This window comes from Chiloscyllium plagiosum, chromosome 9 (assembly GCF_004010195.1).
Source record: "Chiloscyllium plagiosum isolate BGI_BamShark_2017 chromosome 9, ASM401019v2, whole genome shotgun sequence".
NCBI lineage: Eukaryota > Metazoa > Chordata > Chondrichthyes > Orectolobiformes > Hemiscylliidae > Chiloscyllium > Chiloscyllium plagiosum.
The window spans coordinates 4,595,021-4,615,178 of NC_057718.1; the positions used below are offsets into that span (position 1 = coordinate 4,595,021).

The 20,158-nt window shown below is 43.1% G+C and overlaps 2 protein-coding genes across 2 annotated transcripts in view; one reads left to right on the plus strand and one right to left on the minus strand.

Annotated features, from left to right (window-relative positions):
• The window catches only part of LOC122552572 (V-set domain-containing T-cell activation inhibitor 1-like), a 39,624-nt gene extending 36,606 nt beyond the window's left edge, over positions 1–3,018 (minus strand). Inside the window, exon 1 of the mRNA XM_043695278.1 lies at positions 2,930–3,018. The gene's annotated coding sequence lies outside the window, so the exon portion shown is untranslated. The remainder of the gene's footprint in view (positions 1–2,929) is intronic.
• A 117-nt stretch (positions 3,019–3,135) lies between these two features.
• The window catches only part of LOC122552574 (butyrophilin-like protein 2), a 55,825-nt gene continuing 38,802 nt past the window's right edge, over positions 3,136–20,158 (plus strand). Inside the window, exon 1 of the mRNA XM_043695279.1 lies at positions 3,136–3,245. Within this exon, the coding sequence (XP_043551214.1) occupies positions 3,160–3,245 (86 nt within the window). The 5' untranslated portion in view covers positions 3,136–3,159. The remainder of the gene's footprint in view (positions 3,246–20,158) is intronic.

The following is a 20,158-nucleotide window of genomic DNA, read 5'->3' on the forward strand; positions in this document are numbered from 1 at the left end:
CCACCATTTTTCCCCCCCTCCCTAATCTTACTGAAACATCTGTAACCAGGAACCTCCGACAACCATTCCTGTCCCTCTTCTATCCACGTTTCCATGATGGTCACAACATCGTAGTTCCAAGTACCGATCCACGCCTTAAGTTCACCTATCTTATTTCTGATACTTCTTGCGTTGAAGTATAAACACTTGAGCCCATCTCTGCATCCGCAAGTATTCCCTGTCAGTGCTACCTTCCCCACAGCCTCCCTACATTCTTGGGCATCCTGAAAAACAGCTAACCTACTTGCTGGACGACAAGTCCGGATCCCATACCCCTGCCAAATTAGTTTAAACCCCCCCGAAGAGTGCTAGCAAACCTACCTCCCAGGATATTGGTGCCCTTCTGGTTCAGGTGCAACCCGTCCTGCTTGTACAAGTCCCACCTTCCCCCGAATGCAGTCCAATTGTCTAAATACCTGAAGCCCTCACTCCTACACCATCCTTGCAGCCACGTGTTCACTGCACTCTCTCCCTATTCCTTGCCTCACTGTCACGTGGCACCAGCAACAACCCAGGTGTTGGGAATCATTAGTCCAGTGATGTCACCACCACACCATTACCTCCCCTCAAAAACAATAGGACAGGACCTTTATTTAAGGTGGTGAAAATAAAGTGAGATTGGTGTGTCCAGATACTTAGGTTTGAACAATCACAAAAAGGCACAGAAGCTCAAGAGTGCCACTCAGCTCATGTTGCCTCTGGGTTGTGCAGCCACAGGGAAGCTCTGGACATGTTGAACGGTGTGTGGGTGAACAACTTCCACTTCAGAAGCCATTGGCACACACCTTGAAGGTCCATGAAGCAGAAAGAAAATTACAGGGAATTTTGCAGTTGGTCCCACGGGCCAATATAACCATGGCTGATGTTTATGGGCACAACACCAACTCCAGACTCTGTCTGTCACCCATAACCCTTGATTCCATGAGGGATCAAGTGTAATGAAAATATTCTACAACCCAGCCTCCATTGCTCTCTGGACTCAAGAATTACCAAAAATTAACAATCCCCCAGACAGGAAACTCCTCTTCATTTTTAAAATTCGAAGATACCATATTCTCAAATATTCAAAATAGCTAATGAAATGTTGGTTTTTACAATCTAGAGCACCAGAATACAAGGAAGTACATGTCATACTTCAGCTGTACAAAGTCTTGGTTAGTTGGATAGCACAATGGCTCAGTGGCTAGCCTTGCTGCCTCACAGTACCAGGGACCTAGGCTTGAGCCCAGCCACTAAAGTTTGTACATTCTCCCAATGTCTGCATAGATTTCCTCTGTGCGCTCCCGTTTCCTCCCACAGTCCAACAATGTGCAAGTTAGGTGGATTGGCCATGCTAATTTGTCTCAATGTCCAGGGAAATGTACCTGCTTTGGGGCTAGATCAGGGGTTTGGCTGAATAGCCTCTTCCTGCACTGTACAGATTCTATGATGTGGTGAAATTCAGTTGTAGATTAGTTGCAATCACATTGAATGATGGGCTACAACAGCAGGTCAGAGGCTAGGAATTCTTCAGTGAGTAATTCACCTCCGACTCCCCAAAGGTACAAGTCAGGAGTGTAATGGAATAATCTCCACTTGTCTGGATTAGTGCAACTTCAACAACAATCAAGAATCTCCACATCATCCAGGAGAAAGTAGCCTACTTGACTGGCACATCTATTGTCGCCAACACTTCCTCCACCCCATGAGTGTAGAGTGACAGCAATGTGTACCATCTTCAAGATGACCATAGCAACATGCCAGGGCTCCTTTGACAGTACCTTCCAAAACTATGACTTCTACCACCAAGGAAGACAAGATCAACAAACACAAAGGAACACTGTTCCCCTACTCAACATCCTTGGATTATATTGCCTTTCCTTCATTGTCACTGGGTGAAAAAGCCTGGAACACTCAGACTGCATTGTTGAATTATCAATCCCATACACAACACACTCTCTCATTCACACACAGACACACTCAGATAGAGGGGCTGAACAGCCTACCCCTGTTCCAGTGTCCTTGGCCTCCCTTCTCACCTTCAATGACCTTGTGGACAGCTGATACTATTCCCTTACTGTGGAGGCTAAGCCACAGCTGAAACCTTCCCAAAAGGTCTCAAATGTTTTGTCATTTTGAAGGAGAGGTTTGAGGAAATACAGAAATTAGTATATTTAAGACAGAGATAGGTAGGTTCTTGATTGTCAAGGGGATCAAGAGTTACAGGGAGAATAGGGTTGAGAAACCCATCAGCCATGACTGAACAGCAGAGCAAACTCAATAGGCTGAACAGCCTAATTTCTGCTCCGATGTCTTATGGGCCTCTTGACCAGCAATCAGAAGGGAACACAGAACCTAGCACTTGGTGCAAACCAGCACTCTGAGCCCAATACCTGACCCTCCAAAGGCAGGTCAACTCCTTTTAAAAGACATAGGCGGGGGGGGGGGGGGCGAGGGGATCGTGTTCCAAGCCAGGGTCTCTATCACACTGCGAACCTAATTGATGCAAAATGAGATGTGAATGTTGCCTTCCATCTTCACAAACAAATACATACATACATACATACATACATCTTAAATGGGGTTCCCTCTGACAAAAGCCTGACCTCAGCCCAATAACACCCTGTCCTTGAAGCGTTTACTATTATGTTTTGTTGCACAGAAACAATTTCACGGATACAGAGCTTGTAAACGATGCTGGTCATGGACCCACATTGACACTGAGCGTAACTGCAGCGGAAGACAGTCCCCAGTGCCTAGGCAGCGCCCTGCGAGTAGCTGGTGAGGAGGTGGATGAACCCCGTCGATATACAAACGCAATGCGCCGCTAGCGGGCATTTACCCGCCACGATCCTCCCCACCCCCGCCACCAGCAGCAGGTGAGGAGGCTCCAGCACGCGCCTCCACTCACCTGGAAGCCGATCTCTTGCGCTCGCGCTGCCGCTGGGCTGGGAACGCGCATCCCGCGGGAACGACTTCTCCCTCTCTCTCCCACTTTCTGCGAGCCGCCCCCTTTTTTTTTCTTGTGGCGCGTCATCCTTCGGTTCCCCAAATCCCATTGGTCGGGGTTGACGTCAGTCGGAATGGGATGAACCAATAGCAGGGCAGGTCCCCCTTCCCCATGTCGATTCATCTCTCCTGATGGTTGTCTCTCTGTGCCCCAAGGATTGGTTTCTCCATCCCGCTGTCTCTGTGTTCTTTAGCTGCTTTGGTCCTTCCACCATCAGGTAAATGATCTGCATCTTCCCTGGGGTTTGCGGAGGAGGAAGGCTGGGTGCTGCTTTTGTGGGGGGGAATTGTAGAGTTTTACAGAGGAAGACTGTTGGGAGGACTCGAACCTGCCTCTAACTGGTTCTAGCCTGTTCACTCTGGTTGCTGTGTGTCAGCAAAACCCAGGGAACCCAGATCCGAAAATCCACCGACTTTAATCCCCACACCCAGTAGCAAACAATCTCTGAGCGAGGCATTTGCTTCTTTTAAAAAGAAATCGGAAAGAGCTTGCCTTTTCTCTTGTATTATTTTAAAAAAAAAACAACAACACCCTTTTCTGACCACAGAATGACCCAAAGAGCTCTGCAGCCTCTTTGAACTGGAATGCAGAAAAAAAAAACACAAGCGGGATTCGTACAGACGCAATAAGCGTTTTATTATCTTTGCTGTTGTTTTGTGATGTTGCTAGCGGAAAGAGTGTTGTGTTTGGTTTTCCGTGATGCTGCTTCGAAATGGTCGGGAGGGAAAGATGGTGCCGTGTTTAAAGCCGTCTAATGTGAACGGTGCCACCTCCAACTCCGCCGCATTCGCTCAGTGTTTCCACCAGAGCTGAAAAGTGTCGTGATGTTTCAGGGCTTTAGTTAATTACATGGACGGGGTGCGGGGTGGGAGTGGGAGTGGGAGTGGGAGAAGTCTGGGTTACTGTGGAAAGCAGAATAAATGCCAAAGGATTAATAGTACAAATTAAAATAGGATAGGAATGTATAAACTGAGATCAGTGGGATTGGTGGATGCAGTAGCTGGCACTTATTTCGTAAATATAACCCAAAGTGTTTCACAGGAGTGTCATGAAATCTAACACGATAGGGAAGATGAGTAAAAATTATCAAAGAGGGAGGTTTTAAGGAAAGCCTTAAATGAGGTGATAGAGAGAATGTTAATATTTCTGTTCTGCGACTGCTGCAATTTTACAGAGAAGCACAACACACGCTCAAGAAACCAACACCTTAAATTTTCTGCTTAGGCACTTCACGGGTACAATGTTGAACTCAGTGGCATTTGAAACTGACTACCTTATGCCTGTTCCCCATTTTCTTAGCTTCTCTTCCTGATCCCCACCCACCCACTTTATCTTGTTTGTCTTGTTTACTCTTCGTAGAGAGGATCCACTCTAACCCATCACACATTAATTTACACCCATTTTACATCTCTCTTTCTTTGTCATCACCATTGACGATCCCTTTATCTTTCTCACTGGGTGTGCCTCAAGTTTTCTTTACAAATGCCAACACTTTTCCATGCAGGAGAAATCATTCCTGGTTTGAAACATTAACTCTGTTTCTCTTTCCACAGATGCTGCCAGACCTGCTGGGTTTGTCCAGCATTCTCTGTTGGTAGAGTGACTGAGCAGGTCAGGAAAGGTAGAGCTTAGGCAATTTAACGTAATGCATGCTCTACATTGGAGAGACAAAATAGGTGAATGCATTATAGACCACCTCTGTGTGATCCTGACCTCCTGGTCTCCTGTCAGTTTAATTCACTACCTCGTTCCACTCTCATCTTCATGACCTGCACTTTTTCCAATGTGATCAACACAAGCTTGAGGAAGAATAATTCATCTATCTCAGATTTTTTTAGACAAACATTGAGTTCAACAATTTCAAAACATAACCCTCTTTTTTTTTCTTGCATAAAAACTGCAGATGATAATTCTGTGATTTGTATTTCCTTTTATGACTAACACCAATGGTTAAAATTGGAGGAGGCTGTTCTGCTGCTCAAACCTATCCCACCATTCAATGCAATTAGTGCTAATCTTCTACCTCAAATACATCTTTTTGAACAATCCCCATATTCCTTTCTTCCTTGTATCAGCCCATCATACCACCAAAACTGCTCTCATCAAATTTATAACTGCCATTCTCCAGGACTGTGACACGAATAAATTATCCCATCTTATTTTTTTTCTTGCAATGTCTTTTTTAAATATGGTTTGCCACATCATCTTTGCATGCCTCTCTACTGTCTTCCAGCTGGTGGGATTGCCCTCATCTGTTTCCACTCATATGTGAATTACCTGAAACAGTTTCCTCTGGTATCATCCCATGTATAGACTATCTTTGTCTCTCCTACTTCTCATGTATGTGTTGCCTCTTGGTGATGTCATTGAAAGCAACAGTGTTGATTTATACATAGATGTTGATGATACCACCCCTACCAGCACCACTTTTGACATCCCACATCCAACCCCTTATAATCTGTTAAAACTATTTTATTCAATATCCAGAACAAAGGGACAGACATTTCCTCAATTTTAGGTATTGGGATGAGTGGAACTATTGTCTTTGGTCCCTATCATGAACCCAGTTCCCATCATTGTTTCTCATCCCCTCCCAGGTAAATTTCTGAGGCTGAACTAAACTGTTTGCAAGTCTGATCAAAGATGTAATGATGCTTCAACTACGTACCCATTTCATTGACAATCTCCAGCTCAATAAGAGCATCTAATTTGGTCCTTTCCAAAAGTCATCCTCTGCTGCAACCTAAATCCATACGTCCATATTTAAACATTGCAATGCCTGTCTGGATTGCCTCTCACATTCGATACTCCATATAGTTGAGGACATCCGAAATTCTGTTGCGTGCCATCTGATATGCACCAAATCCTGTTGACCCCGGAGTCCTAGCTTGCTAACTTGTACTGGATACCAGTCCAAGCATTATCTCTATTTTAAACATCTCGTCCTTGCTTTCAATTTCCTCCATCACCTGTTCCCTCATTATCTCCGTAACCGCCTTCAGCGTGGCGTGAGCTTCTGAGATCTCTTCATCCCTTTCTGACTTAGTGCTCCCCTGCCATTGGCAACCATGTTTTCAACTAACTTGACCCAAAGCACTGGTAAGCCATCTCTGAACCCTCGCTGCCTCTCAAACTACAGGACATTGGTTAGGCCACTGTTGGAATATTGCGTGCAATTCTTGTCTCCTTCCTATCGGAAAGATGTGGTGAAACTTGAAAGGGTTCAGAAAGGATTTACAAGGATGTTGCCAGGGTTGGACAATTTGAACTATAGGGAGAGGTTGACTAGGCTGGGGCTGTTTTCTCTAGAGCGTCAGAGGCTGAGAGGTGGCCTTATAGAGGTTTATTAAATCATGAGGGGTATGGATAGGTTAAATAGACAAAGTCTCTTCCCTGGGGTGGGGGAGTCCAGAACTAGAGAGCATAGGTTTAGGGTGAAAAGGGAAAGATATGAAAGAGACCTAAGGGGCAACTGTTTCACGCAAGGGTGGTACGTGTATGGATTGAGGTGCCAGAGGAAATGGTGGAGGCTGGTACAATTGCAACATTTCAAAGACATTTGAATGGGTATATGAATAGGAAGGGTTTGGAGGGATATGGGCTGGGTGCTGGCAGGTGTGACTAGATTGGGTTGGGTTATCTGGTCGGCATGGACAGGTTGGACGGAAGGGTATGTTTCCATGCTATACATCACTATGACTAAGTCACTAATTTAAAACTATAGCTTAAACTAACACTAGAATTTAGCTATCTGTGGTAAAAATCACTTTTTTTTTAAGCACCGTGTTAATATTTGCCTCCTGACATTCTGGGATATTTTGCCTTAAAGGCATTTCCTAATTCCTCTACATTTATGTTGCTGTGTAATGGGGAACTTTGTATACGATAATATAATCCAGTGGAGTCCTGTTTATCTGGAAAGTCGAGGTGGTAAAACAAAATTTAACATCTTTACACAAACTCAGCACAGACCGCATGTGAGCTCAGTGAATACTTTACACCTATTTTGAGTTATTTTAGTCACATATACCTAAGTATAGTGAAAAGTTTTATTTTGAGATCAGTACAGGCAGATCATAGCATAAATGACATACAGATCATAGGATGCTTGGACACAGAAAGGCATAGAACAAAGAACATTGCAGCTCAGTACAGGCCCTTCGGCCCTTGATGTTGCGCCAACATGTGAAACCAGTCTGAAGCCCATCTAACATCCACTATTCCATTCACGTCCATATGCCTATCCAGTGACCATTTAAATGCCCTTAAATGGCAAGTCTACAACTGTTGCAGGCAGTGTGTTCCACACCCCTTTACTCTCTAAGTAAAGAAACTACCTCTGACATCTGTCCTATATCTTTCACTCCTCAATTTAAAGCTAGTGTTAGGTAAGGGGTGAATGTGGGGGTATGGGTGGGTTGCGCTTCGGCGGGACTTGTTGGGCCGAAGGGCCTGTTTCCACACTGTAATGTAATCTAATCTAATCTAATCTATGTCCTCTCGTGCTAGCCATCACCATCGAAGGAAAAAGACTCTCACCGTCCAACCTATCTAACCCTCTGATTATCTAATATGTCTCAATTAAGTCACCTCTGAACCTTCTCTCTGATGAAAACAGTCTCAAGTCAGTCCCTCAGCCTTTCCTTGCAAGACCTTCTCTCCCTACCAAGCAACACCCTCGTAAATCTCCTCTGAACCCTTTCCAAAGCTTCCACATCTTTTCTATAATGCGGTGATCAGAATGTATGCAGTACTCCAAATGTGACAATGTGACCACACCAGAGTTTTGTATAGCTGCAACATGATCTGATCTAAACCGCGAAATCAAACTCATGCCTCTGTATTTCCTGCAATATCCTACTGTGAGGAACCTTTATCTAATGCCTTACTGAAATCCATATACACCACATCAACTGCTTTACTCTCATCCACCTGTTTGGTCACCTTCTCAAAGAACTCAATAAGGTTTGTAAAGCATGACCTACCCTTCACAAATCCGTGTTGACCATCCCTAATCAAGTTATTCCTTTCCAGATGATTATAATTCCTATCTCTTATAACCTTTTCTAACACTTTACCCACAACCAAAGTAAGGCTCACAGGTTTATAATTTCCAGGGTTGTCTCTACTCCCCTTCTTGAACAAAGGAACAACTGCACGGGAGGTGCACAAAGCAAGATCAACATTATTTGAAGTTTTAAAGGTCCATTCAGCAGTCTAATACTGGCATGGAAGAAGCTGTTCTTGAACTTGTTGGTGCATGTATTCAAGCTACTGTATCTCCTGCCTGATGGAAGAGATTAGAAGAGAACATTACCAGGGTGGGAGAGGTCTTTGATGATGTTGGCAGTCTTTCCATGGCCGTGTAAATGGAGTTCATGGATAGGAAGCTGGCTTCTGTGATAGAACACGAACATTACAGTGCAGTACAGGCCCTTCAGCCCTCAGTGTTGTACTGATCTGTGAAACTAATCTGAAGCCATGTCCCCTCATGTTTGCCATAACCATCTGAGCGAAAAGGCTCTCACTGTCTCAGTGGTTAGCACTGCTGCCTCACAGCACTAGGGTCCCAGGATCAATTCCAGCCTCGGGCAACTGTCTGTGTGGAGTTTGTACATTCTCCCTGTGTTGGTGTGGGTTTCCTCCGGGTGCTCCAGTTTCCTCCCACAATCCAAAGATGTGCAGGTCAGGTGAATTGGCCATGCTAAATTGTCCCATAGTGTTAGGTGCATTAGAGAGGGGGGGTGGGTTACTCTTCAGAGGGACGGTGTGGACTTGTTGGGCTGAAGGGCCTGTTTCCACACTGTAGGGAATCTTATCTAATCATCTTGCATGTCTCTATTAAGTCACATCTCAACTTTCTCCTCTCTAACAAAAACAGCCTCAAGTTCCTCAGCCTTTCCTCATTAGATCTTCCCTCCATAGCAGGCAACATCCTCGTAAATCTCCTCTGCACCCTTTCCAATTCCTCCACATCCTTCCTATAATGCAGCGACCAGAACTGTATGCAGTACTCTAAAGTGCGGCTGCACCAGAGTTTTGTACAGCTGCAAGATGACCTCATGGCTCCGAAACATGATCCCTTTGCCAATAAAAGCTAACACCGTATGCCTTCTTGCAACCTTATCAACCTGGCTGGCAACTTTCAGGGATCTATGTTCATGAACACTGAGATCTCTCTGCTCATCCACATGACCAAAAATCTTACCATTAGCCCAGTATTTTATATTCCTGTTTCTCCTTCCAAAGTGAATCACCTTGCACTTTTCCACAATAAACTCCATTTGGCACCTCTCAGTCCAGCTCTGTAGCTTATCCATGTCCCTCTGCACCCTGTAACATCTTTCCACACTGTCCACAACTCTACCAACCTTTAGTGTCATCCTGAAATTTACAAATCCATCCTCTCTGTCCTCATCCAAATCATTTATAAAAATGACAAACAGCAGTGGATCCAAAACAGATCCTTGCGGTGCCCCACTAGTAACTGAACTCCAGGTTGAACATTTTCCCATCAACCACCACCCTCTGTCTTCTTTAGCTAGCCAATTTCTGATCCAAACAGCTAAATCACCCTCTGTATTTTCTGCAATAGCCTACCACAGGGAACTTATCAAACGCCTTACCGAAATCCATATACACCACATCAACCGCTTTACCCTCATCTACATGTTTGTTGCCAAATCAAAGAAGTCATTCAGGTTTGTGAGGCACAACCTACCCTTCACAAAACCGTGTTGACTATCCCTAATCAAGTTATTCCTTTCCAGATGATTATAAATCCTATCTCTTATAACCCTTTCCGACACTTTACCCACAACTGAAGTAAGGCTGACAGGTCTATAATTTCCAGGGTCATCTCTACTTCCCTCCTTGAACAAGGGGAGAACATTTGCTATCCTCCAGTCTACAGCAAGAATGCCAGAAGACAAGGATGACATAAAGATCAAAGCCAAAGGTTCTTCAATCTCCTCTCTAGCTTCACAGAGGATTCTAGGATAAATTCCATCCAGCCCAGGGGACTTGTCTATTTTCACACTTTCCATAATTGCTGACACCTCCTCCTTATGAACCTCAATCCCATCTAGTCTAATAGCCTGTATCTCAGTATTCTCCTTGACAATGTTGTCTTTTTCCTGTGTAAATTCTGATGAAAAATATTCATTTAGTGCTTCCCCTATCTCCTTGGACTCCACGAAGAACTTTCCACTACTGTCCTTGACTGGCCCTAATCTTACTCTCCTCATTCCTTTATTCCTGACATAGCTATAGAAAGTTTTAGAGTTTTCCTTGATCCTACCTGTCAAAGACTTCTCATGACCCCTCCTGGCTCTTTTTAGCTCTCTCTTTAGGTCTTTCCAGGCTAACTTGTAACTCTCAAGCCCCTAAGTGAGCCTACACGTCTCTGCTTTATATAAGCCTCCTTCTTCCTCTTGACAAAAGATTCAACTTCTTTAGTAAACCACGGCTCCCTCACTCAACCACTTCTTCCCTGCCTGATGAAGGACATGCAGTAGCTGTTCCTTGAACAAGCTCCACATTTTAATTGTGCCCATCCCCTGCAGTTGCCTTCCCCAGCCTATGCATCTTAAATCTTGCCTAATCACATCATAATTGCCTTTCCCTCCAGCTATAACTTGCCTTGTGGTATATATTTATCCCTTTCCATCGCTAAAGTAAACATAACCAAATTGTGGACACTATCACCAAAGTGCTCATCTATCTCCAAGCCTAACACCAGGTTCATTACCCAGTACCAAATCCAATGTGGCTTCACCTGTTTTTGGCCTAACTTCATACTGTGTCTGGAAACTCTTCTATGCACATTGGACAAACATTGACATATCTATAGTACTCAAATTATAGCATTTCTAGTCAACATTTGGAAAGTTAAAGTCCCACATAACAACTACCCTCTTACTTTCACTCCTATCCAGAATCATTTTGGCAATCCTTTCCTCTACATCTCTGGAACTTTTCAGAGGCCTATAGAAAACTTCCAACTGGGCGACCTCTCCTTTCCTGTTTCTAACCTCAGCCCATGCTATCTCAGTGGATGAGCTCTCATCAAATGTCCTTGCCGTTGCCCTAATACCGTCCTTGATTAACAATGCCACACCTTCCCCTCTTTTACCACCTTCTCTGTTCTTACTGAAACATCTAAATCCTGGAACCTGCAACAACTATTCCTGACCCTGCTCTACCCATGTCTCTGAAATGGCCACTACATTGAAGTCCCAGGTACCAACCCATGCTGCAGGTTCACCCACCTTATTTCGGATGCTCCTGGCGTTGAAGTAGACACACTTCAAACCACCTTCCTGCCTGCTCTTGCACTCTTGCGACCTTGAAACCTTATTTCTGACCTCACTACTCTCAACCTCCTGTATGCTAGAGCTACAATTCAGTTTCCCATCCCCCTGCTGAATTAGTTTAAACCCTCCGAAGCGCATTAGCAAATGTCCCCTCCAGGATATTGGTACCCCTCTGGTTCAGGTGAAGACCATCCTGTTTGTAGAGGTCCCACCTACCCCAGAGAGAGCCCCAATTATCCAGAAATCCAAAACTCTCCCTCCTGCACCATCCCTGTAGACACATGTTCAACTCCTCTCTCCATTATTCCTTGCCTTGCTAGCACGTGGCACAAGTAACAAACCAAAGATGATAACTCTTTATTCTAGCTCTAAGCTTCTACCCTAGCTCCTTGAATTTCTGCCTTACATCCCTGTCCCTTTTTTCCTATCAATGTTATTTGTGCCTATGTGGACCACGACTTGGAGCTGCTTCCCCCCACCAAGGATCCCAAAAACACGATACAAGAGATCATGAACCCTGGCACCTGGGAGGCAACATACCAACTGAGAGTCTCTCTCATTCCCACAGAGTCTCCTATGTGTTCCCCCTAACTATGGAGTCCCCAGTGACTAATGTTCCTCTCCCCACTTCCCTTCTGAGCAACATGGACAGACCCTGTAACTCCATGGCTTACCCCTCGTAAGTGCAATCTCTCCCCCACCCTCCCCACCCACACTCCTCCTCACCCCCACCCCCCCAACAGTATCCAAAATGGTATACCTGTTATTGTGGTGAATGGCCACAGGGGATCCCTGCACCGTCTGCTGGTTTCCTTTCCATCCCCTGATGGTAACCCATCTGCCCTTTTCCCTCTACCTGAGGTGTGACTACCTCCCTGTAACTCCTCTCAATTACCCTGTCAACCTCCCATATGATCCGAAGTTCAACCAGCTCCAATTCCCTATTGTGATTTCGGAGGAGCTGGAATTGGATGCACTTTCCGCAGATGAAGTCAGTGGGGACACTAGTGGTGACCTTTACTTCCCACATTCTACGGGAGGAGCATGCAACTGCCCTACTGTCCATTCCACTGTTCTGAATTCCCAAACAGATTTTATTTTTAAAATAGCCTAGTAAGCTTACCAATCGGGCACATAGAACCTTTTTTTTTTGGTTCGAGGAGGAGGATGGGTGGGAGACACTACCAAAGTAGTGTTTTGGGTAAAACAACCTCCCACAATATTACCTCACTGACTCAGCCGTCCATATCTGCTCCTGCTCAGTGTGCGCTCCACCTATTCATGAAGTATGTTTTTAAAGGATTAATTTACCTTCCCAGTAGCCCCCTAGTCCTCCCTCTTGCTGCTCCCAAAGATAGTCTGGGCTATACACACAACTTCCTAAAATTTCTTATGGTTCTGGGCAGAGCAGTTGCTGTACTAGGGGCGTTATTCACCTGGATAGGATGCTTTTTGTGGTGCACCTGTAAATGTTGTTGAGGGTCCTTATGGACATGCTGACTTTCCTGACCTGCCTGAAGAAGAGGAGTTGTTGTGTCTTCTTAACTGTAGCATCTAAGTGGGAGGTTCAGGACAGGTCGGTTATCATCACTTCTAGGAATTTGACATTCTCAACCTCCGCTCCATTGATGTAGATAGGAGCGCGTCCTCCTTTTTTCTACCTGAAGTCAATGATCAGTTCTTCCATTTTGTTGACATTGAGAGAGAGCTTGTTATCATTGCACCACGACACCAAGCCCTCTATTTCCTTCCTGTATTCTGACTCATCATTGTTTGTTATGAAGCAGAGGTTGACACCCCCACCCCCCCAAACTAAAACCGAAACACCCAAAGAGGAGCACCTCTGTAAAAGGAGGATGGAAAGTGGGATAACCTGCTTTTTAGCAACCTTCTAGTGGTGAAATGAATTAAATCCCTGACACTCACTTTAAAATCAACCAATAATAATTTATTTATCTATTTCTAACAGTGAACAAATTAACTAAACTGTTAACAAACCAAATAAATCCCTTCTAACTACTAACTATTCCCAAATAAATTAAGATTCTAATGGTATGTTGTTCCAATAAATATAAGTCCCACTCATTTTGAAAAAAAAAATAGAATTAAGTCTCTCAAAATTACAGCCAGGTTATGTGTCTTCCAGAACGTTCTGTGCCTTCTCTGTCGATTTCTTCTGTCTTGAATATTAACTTGTGCTGTTAGTCCCATTGTTACTTAGATGGTGCTTTCTCTCAGACATAGATGAGGCTGTGAGAGCCAGCGATTCTCTCTCTCGAGGGCTCAGGGCTGTTAATTCTAGCAGATGGCAGCTCGCTCTGGGGTTACTTTCAAACTGCCTCCTCCTTTTATACCTGTGATGACACAGCCTGTTGCCTTGGTAAAAGCTGCTGCTTGGTCTGCTCACTGTACGGTCTTTTGAAACAAATGTTTCAATTCGGGTGCTCTGTGTGCATTTGCAAACTTCCAAGCAGATGTTCACAGACATCCATTTTAAAGCTCTTAACACAGAAAAAGCACATGATTTTTTTAAAAGGACCATGCAACATTCCTCCTGCCCCACCCCTCCCCCAACACCACCAGGATTTTACAAACACCAAATTATAATCACTTGCCTCCCAATCCAAAAGTTCTTTACCCAACTTCACAACATTTGATTGCCGTTCTCCTACAGTGGTGATGTCAGCAAACCTCTAAGTGACTTTGATTCGGAATTTGGCTACACAGTTGTGGGTGTACAGGAGGAGGCTAAGAATGCATCCACGTGGGGCGTCATTGTTGAGGGTTATTGTGCAGGAGGTGCTGTTGTCTGTCTTTAATGAAGATGATTGGCATTTCAAATAAAGAGCTGAAGACACCAAGGCTCTGAAATTAAAATAGATGTACCATGCATGTGAGTCAATGTTGGTAGCAAATTGTAAGTAATATAGTTTTTGAGTGTTAAACTCTCTCATTAGGACTGCAAGTTGAAAATCTAGACTTGGCATTTTAAAACAAGACAGCTAAAATTGCAATTTTTTCAAAAAATGTATAGAAAGCGAGGTGGAGACCAGTGGATGTATGGATCTATCAAATCAGAACAAAATAACAGATCAACATGAATGACCTTAAGTGAACCAAACTTGTTGTCATTGTCCAATCTATGTACTTCAACCCATTTGTGAAAATGGGAATTGGGTTAGGAGCAGGCCATTCCGAACCTCGAGCCTGCTAAGTGTTGACTCTTGTCTCCCTGTAGTGTGTGCCAGAAAAGCATTCAATTGTAATAAAATCCAGCACTATAAGAGTAAGGCCACTGACTACCTTCCTGGATATAACAGCAGAAAGTCTTGGAGAAATTCTGCTTGGCTGGCAACGTATGTAGAGAGAGAGAAACAGAGTTGACATTTTGTTCAAATATGATTCCTGTTCAGAACTACCTTCTCAGGTAATAATGGATGAATAATATTATGCTGGCATTGCCGATATGCTCTCGTTCCCCTGAATAAATGTTTAAATAAAAGCTGTAATTGCTGGCAATGTACAGCAGGTCTGGCAACATCTGTGAAGAGAGAACCCATGTGTTTGGAGTGGGATTGAACCCAAAACCTTTTGACTTGGAGAGGTGGGAATTAACCATTTATCTATAGCTGACACCTTGCCTGCCAAAAGTCTTGTAGTTTTTTTTTGTCCTCCAATTTCTACATTAGGATTTGAATCCACAATTTTTTCATTCAAAGGTAAGAGTGCTGCCAGTTGAAACTTGGATCTAAAATTCATTTATTGTCCGTTATCCAACAAATATTGTCTTTCTATATCCATTTTGTCCTATCCATTTTGTCTGCTACGTCCTTTACTGATACATTGGCTGCAGTCTTGTTTTTCGATAATCAGTTACCTGATAAATTCAAATCTGGAATTCAAAGCTAGTTTGAAGTTCTTGTGAAGCTTTGTAGCTCAGGTTGTGGATGAAGTTGTTGACTTGCTCACTGAGCTGGTCAGTTTGTTTGCAAATGTTTTGTGACCATACTCTGTGACATCAACAGTGCGCTTCCAGTGAAGCATTGGTGATCTGCCCTGCTTGCTCTTTGTGTGCCCCAGTTTGGTGTCCTTCATTGTCTGCATGTGTGTGTAGTCTGTACCAACTAGCCACCAAGAGACATGACCAACTATCACTTGTATCCATACACCTGGACAAAGAAAGACACCAATTCAACTAGGACAAGTCAAACAAAGACATGCATGGGTGTTTCTGGAGGCCTGGCACTCAACCTGGAACTCCACTAACAAACATGTAGAGTTGGACCCCAGATACCAACCACTAAGAAACCAAACTGGAAATGATACCACTCACCTGTGCAAACTGGGATACACAAATAGCAGGCAGGACAGAACACCAATGCTTCACTGGAGGCACACTGATGTTGTTACCTAGCGTGGTGACAAAACAGTAATAAACAAATTTACCAACTCCGGCGAGCAAGTCAGCAACCTTAAAAGCTAGGTTCAGTAATTGTGACCATGAAACTTCCAGATTGTCATTTAAAAATACACATTTTGGTACACTAACGTCCTTTCAGGAAGGAAATCATGCCTTGTTGGCTCTGACCTAGATACGACTTCAGACCCACAGCAATATTTGAACTGTCTTCTCTCACCAAGGTTCTTCCTGTCCTAACCTCCTGTTTTTCCAAACTTGCTAGCAGAAATGTTCATCTTTAATTTTCAGTTCTGGTAAAGCACTGCACACCCTGAATATTAGTAATAGGCCACATCTCTTCGTAGACACTGAGTCACCTGCTATATATTGCCAATTTTTTTTTTAATTATATACACCTACAGAGGGGTATAAAGGTTTATTTGTTCAGTCTAAAAGTGACTCTGAAAGGAGGGGGTTCAGATAATAGTTTCTCGTTGCAAGGGATAAAGAGTTTCTCCTTATTTTTTCAGGTTTAATGGATGTTATTGTTCCTGCAGATGTATGTGCATGTACACACATGTACATGTCTGGGTGTGAGTTTGGCTTCTTGCTTTTGAATAAACGTAATGGCAGATGGCAGGATTGAGTTAGGAAAATACAAGGCAAGATGAAACAGAGAAAAGTGTAAAGTAATGTATTTTGTTGCAAGAATGGGGGAGAAACGGTGCAAGATTGAAATGAAAACAAAGTACAGTGGTGCCTCGGAATCCGAATTTAATTCATTCTAGGTGGCTGTTCAGATTGCGAAAAGTTCAGATTCCGAAACTATTTTCCCCATAAGAAATAATGGAAAGTGAATTAATCTGTTTCTGGACCCCAAAAAAACATTTTCAAGACACTTTCAACTGCAAATACACATGGTTAAGGTAAAATAAGACGAGTAAATGACCTAAATATCAAGTAATAATAATAAAAGCAAGAAATAAATGTACTAACATGAAAATAACTTCATTTACCTTAGTGAGGAGTGCTAATGGTGAATGAACTTATTTGCTTCACTGCTCTTCTTGGGTGCCATGGTGAATGCACAAGGGTGCCAATTTAAAAAAAACCCAGCACAAATCAAGGTGAAAACACAAGGTAAACTAATGATGGACACACGAGAGATGCTTTCACAACGAACAGAACAAACAATGCAACCTGAACGGTACGTGGTGTTCGGATTCTAAAACTGTGTTTGGATTTTAGGGCAAAATTTTCTTGAAATAATTGTTCGAATTCCAAGTTGTTCGAACAATAGGGCGTTCGGATTCCGGGGTCACCACTGTACTGTTGATACTGGAGATCTGAAATAACAAGAAATGCTGAAGAAGTACAGCAGATGTGGGAACATCTGGAGGGAAGAGGAGAAACAGAACTAACTCTTTAAGTCCAATAATTCTTCTTTGGAACACCTGGGAGCCGGAAAATGCAAACGTGTTTTAATGCTAACATTACACCAATACACCATTTGCTATAATGTGCGTCCTAGATTTGCTAGAACATTCCAGCGAAACCTAATGGAATCCAGAGGAACAGCACCTCATTTTCAGCTCCGGCTCTTTGCAGTCTCCTGGACTCAACAACTTCAGAGCATGAACACTATTCTCCATTCTGAGTTTTCCCCATCACACACACAGATATGCACTGTGTTTTTTAGATTAGATTACTCACGGGGAGAATGTGCAAACTCCACACAGTCAGTCGCCTGAGTCGGGAATTGAACCCGGGTCTCAGGCGCTGTGAGGCAGCAGTGCTAACCACTGTGCCACTGTGCCGCCCACGGCATTTCATGTTAGTACATTTATTTCATGTTGTTTACATGAAATTGCTCTCAGCAAAGCCAGTTTTTACGATTCACCCCTATCGCACCAACTGAAGAAATTCAGAAAGTCTGGCAGCATCTGTGAAGAGAAAACAGCATTAACGTTTTGGGTCCAGTGACCCTTCACTGTCCACAAGTTCTGAACAAGAGTCATTGGACTTGAATTTTTAAACCTACTTTTTTCTCCACTGATTGTGCCAGAACCTGCTGGTTTTCTCCAACAATGTTTGTCTTTGTTTCAGATCACCAACATCTGCAGGTCTTTATTTTATTTAACCATTAATATCTATTTTGTTTTTCTGTTACCATTAACACTCCCTTTGTATGTGCTGTGGGCATGCTCACCATCTGTTCCACTAACTCCTCCTTCCTCTGTCAACTGCATAAAAGCCATCATTCACAAACTGTGGATGGGTGGTGGATTTTGACTACTGTTCACTGGTCTGCTGTATCCAGCAAGTGGGAGAGAAACCAAATGGAAGAGAAAAGATTAATCACAGTTGTAAGTTAGACCATAATCTGAACTGAGAACGTGAAGCCACTTTTTGTATACACTGATTAATACCTGAAGTAGGGACAGGGTCTGCATGAATGAGGGATGGGAAAATTGCAAAAAGCAATTGGGTGCAATAATGGGAGACATTAAGAGTCTGTAAAAGGATATGTTTTATTTCCGTTTTATATCCTTGAATTGTAAACAACCTGATCTCATGAGGCTTTTCAACAATAACACATTACAACTTTATGATGCCTCTGATGTGGTAACAGGTCCTTCATAGGAGCATTATCAGGCAATATGTTACACCATGTCATATCAGTTAATCTTAAAGTAGGTGATCTAAGCTTGAGATAAGTTTCAACGGAGTTTTCCTTTCGAGAGGAGAGGACAAACTGCTTGGAGACAATTGAAGAAATGTTTCGGCTAATATGAATGGCCACCAGTAGTGAGAATAAAGAGATTGAGAAAGTGCAAAAGGTCAGAATTGGAAGAGTGCAGAGATCTGGAAGTAGTTACAGAGGAGGGAGGGGTTAGGCAAAGGATCTGAAGGCAATGCTGAGAGTTTTAACTTTGAGTAATTGCTGCACTAGGATAAACATGAGCTCTCTCAGAATCTGAAAATCTGTTCACATCAACATTGAAGAGAGGCTGAATTATTAAATCCACTGTCTGCACGAGAATACATTTGCATGATCATCAAACTTTCAGATAATGGAAGAATAACACCTTTATCAAACTGTGTTTTAGAGTTTAAATCAAGCAACAAATTTATTAAAAGTAACAGATAAGCTGCAGTCAAGGAACAGTCAAGCAATATACAGAAGGTCACACTATTGTATCAAACTTTTATCTCTCTCTCTCTCCGGTTGTTTGTAAATGGGACTATATTCACAATGCACTGAGGGGATCGCAAAAGACAGTAACAAACAGTACATACTCAGCAAATCTTCTTAGAACAGAGTTAATGTTTCAGGTTGATGACCTATTGTTAGGATAGTTCTAGGAAGTGTTGCCAGTCTGAACGTTAAATCTGGTACTTTGTGCAGCATTTATTGTTTGTTTCAGATTTCCAGCAGCTGCAATATTTTGCTTTCATTAAGGTAGCTAGGCTGTCTGTTTAACTTCTCTTCACAAAAATGGCAGCTCTGAAAATACTGCACTCCCTCAGTAATGCAGTGCAGTGGGATTTGGAACATTGAGTCTTCCCATACCAGATTTACATTTTTGGGATAAACAAAGTCCCATCTTGAGGAAATATGTGTGTTGGTTCTCTGAAAGCCAGAACTATCTGAGTACCTTACTGTTAGAGAATTTAAATACTTGGTCTGACCCCCTGTATGGAATCATTTCTTTGAAGAAATGAGTCTGGTTTGACCCCTTCATTATATCCAGGAAATCTACCATATCTAACAACTGTGGCTTGGGTTGTCAGCCATGGTTTACTAAGTAGCACTCACATCTCTGAGTTAGAAGGTTGTAGCTTAAAGCCTTATTTCAGACTGGAGCACATAATCCAAATTGTCTGTCCCAGTGCAGTACTGAAGGAGTGCAGCACTGCCAGACATGCCCTCCTACACATAAGTTAAATGAGCCCCTCTCTGCCATTGCAGGTACACAAAAAAGATTTATAGATGAAAGTGAGTACTGCAAATACTGGAGATCAGAGTCATGATTAGAGTGGTGCTGAAAAAGCACAGCAGGTCAGGCAGCATCCAAGGAGCAGGAAAATCTGTTTCAGGCAAAAGCCCTTCATCAGAAAGCCATTCCTGATGAAGGACTTTTGCCCAAAACGTCAATTTTCCTGCTCTCGGATGTTGCCTGACCTGCTGTGCTTTTCCAGCACCACTCGATTTCTATGCTCTTTCAGACAAGAGTAGGGTAATTCCTCTGAACATTTATCTCTCAGTTGATATCACAAGACTAATTAGAAAACAAATTAACAGCAATTTCATAACTTTATCAACTCCACAGGTTTCCAAATGTACTGGTAATACTGATTCAGTGAGATGATGTTAAATTAACCAAACATTCAAAATGTGACCATTGTGGAGAT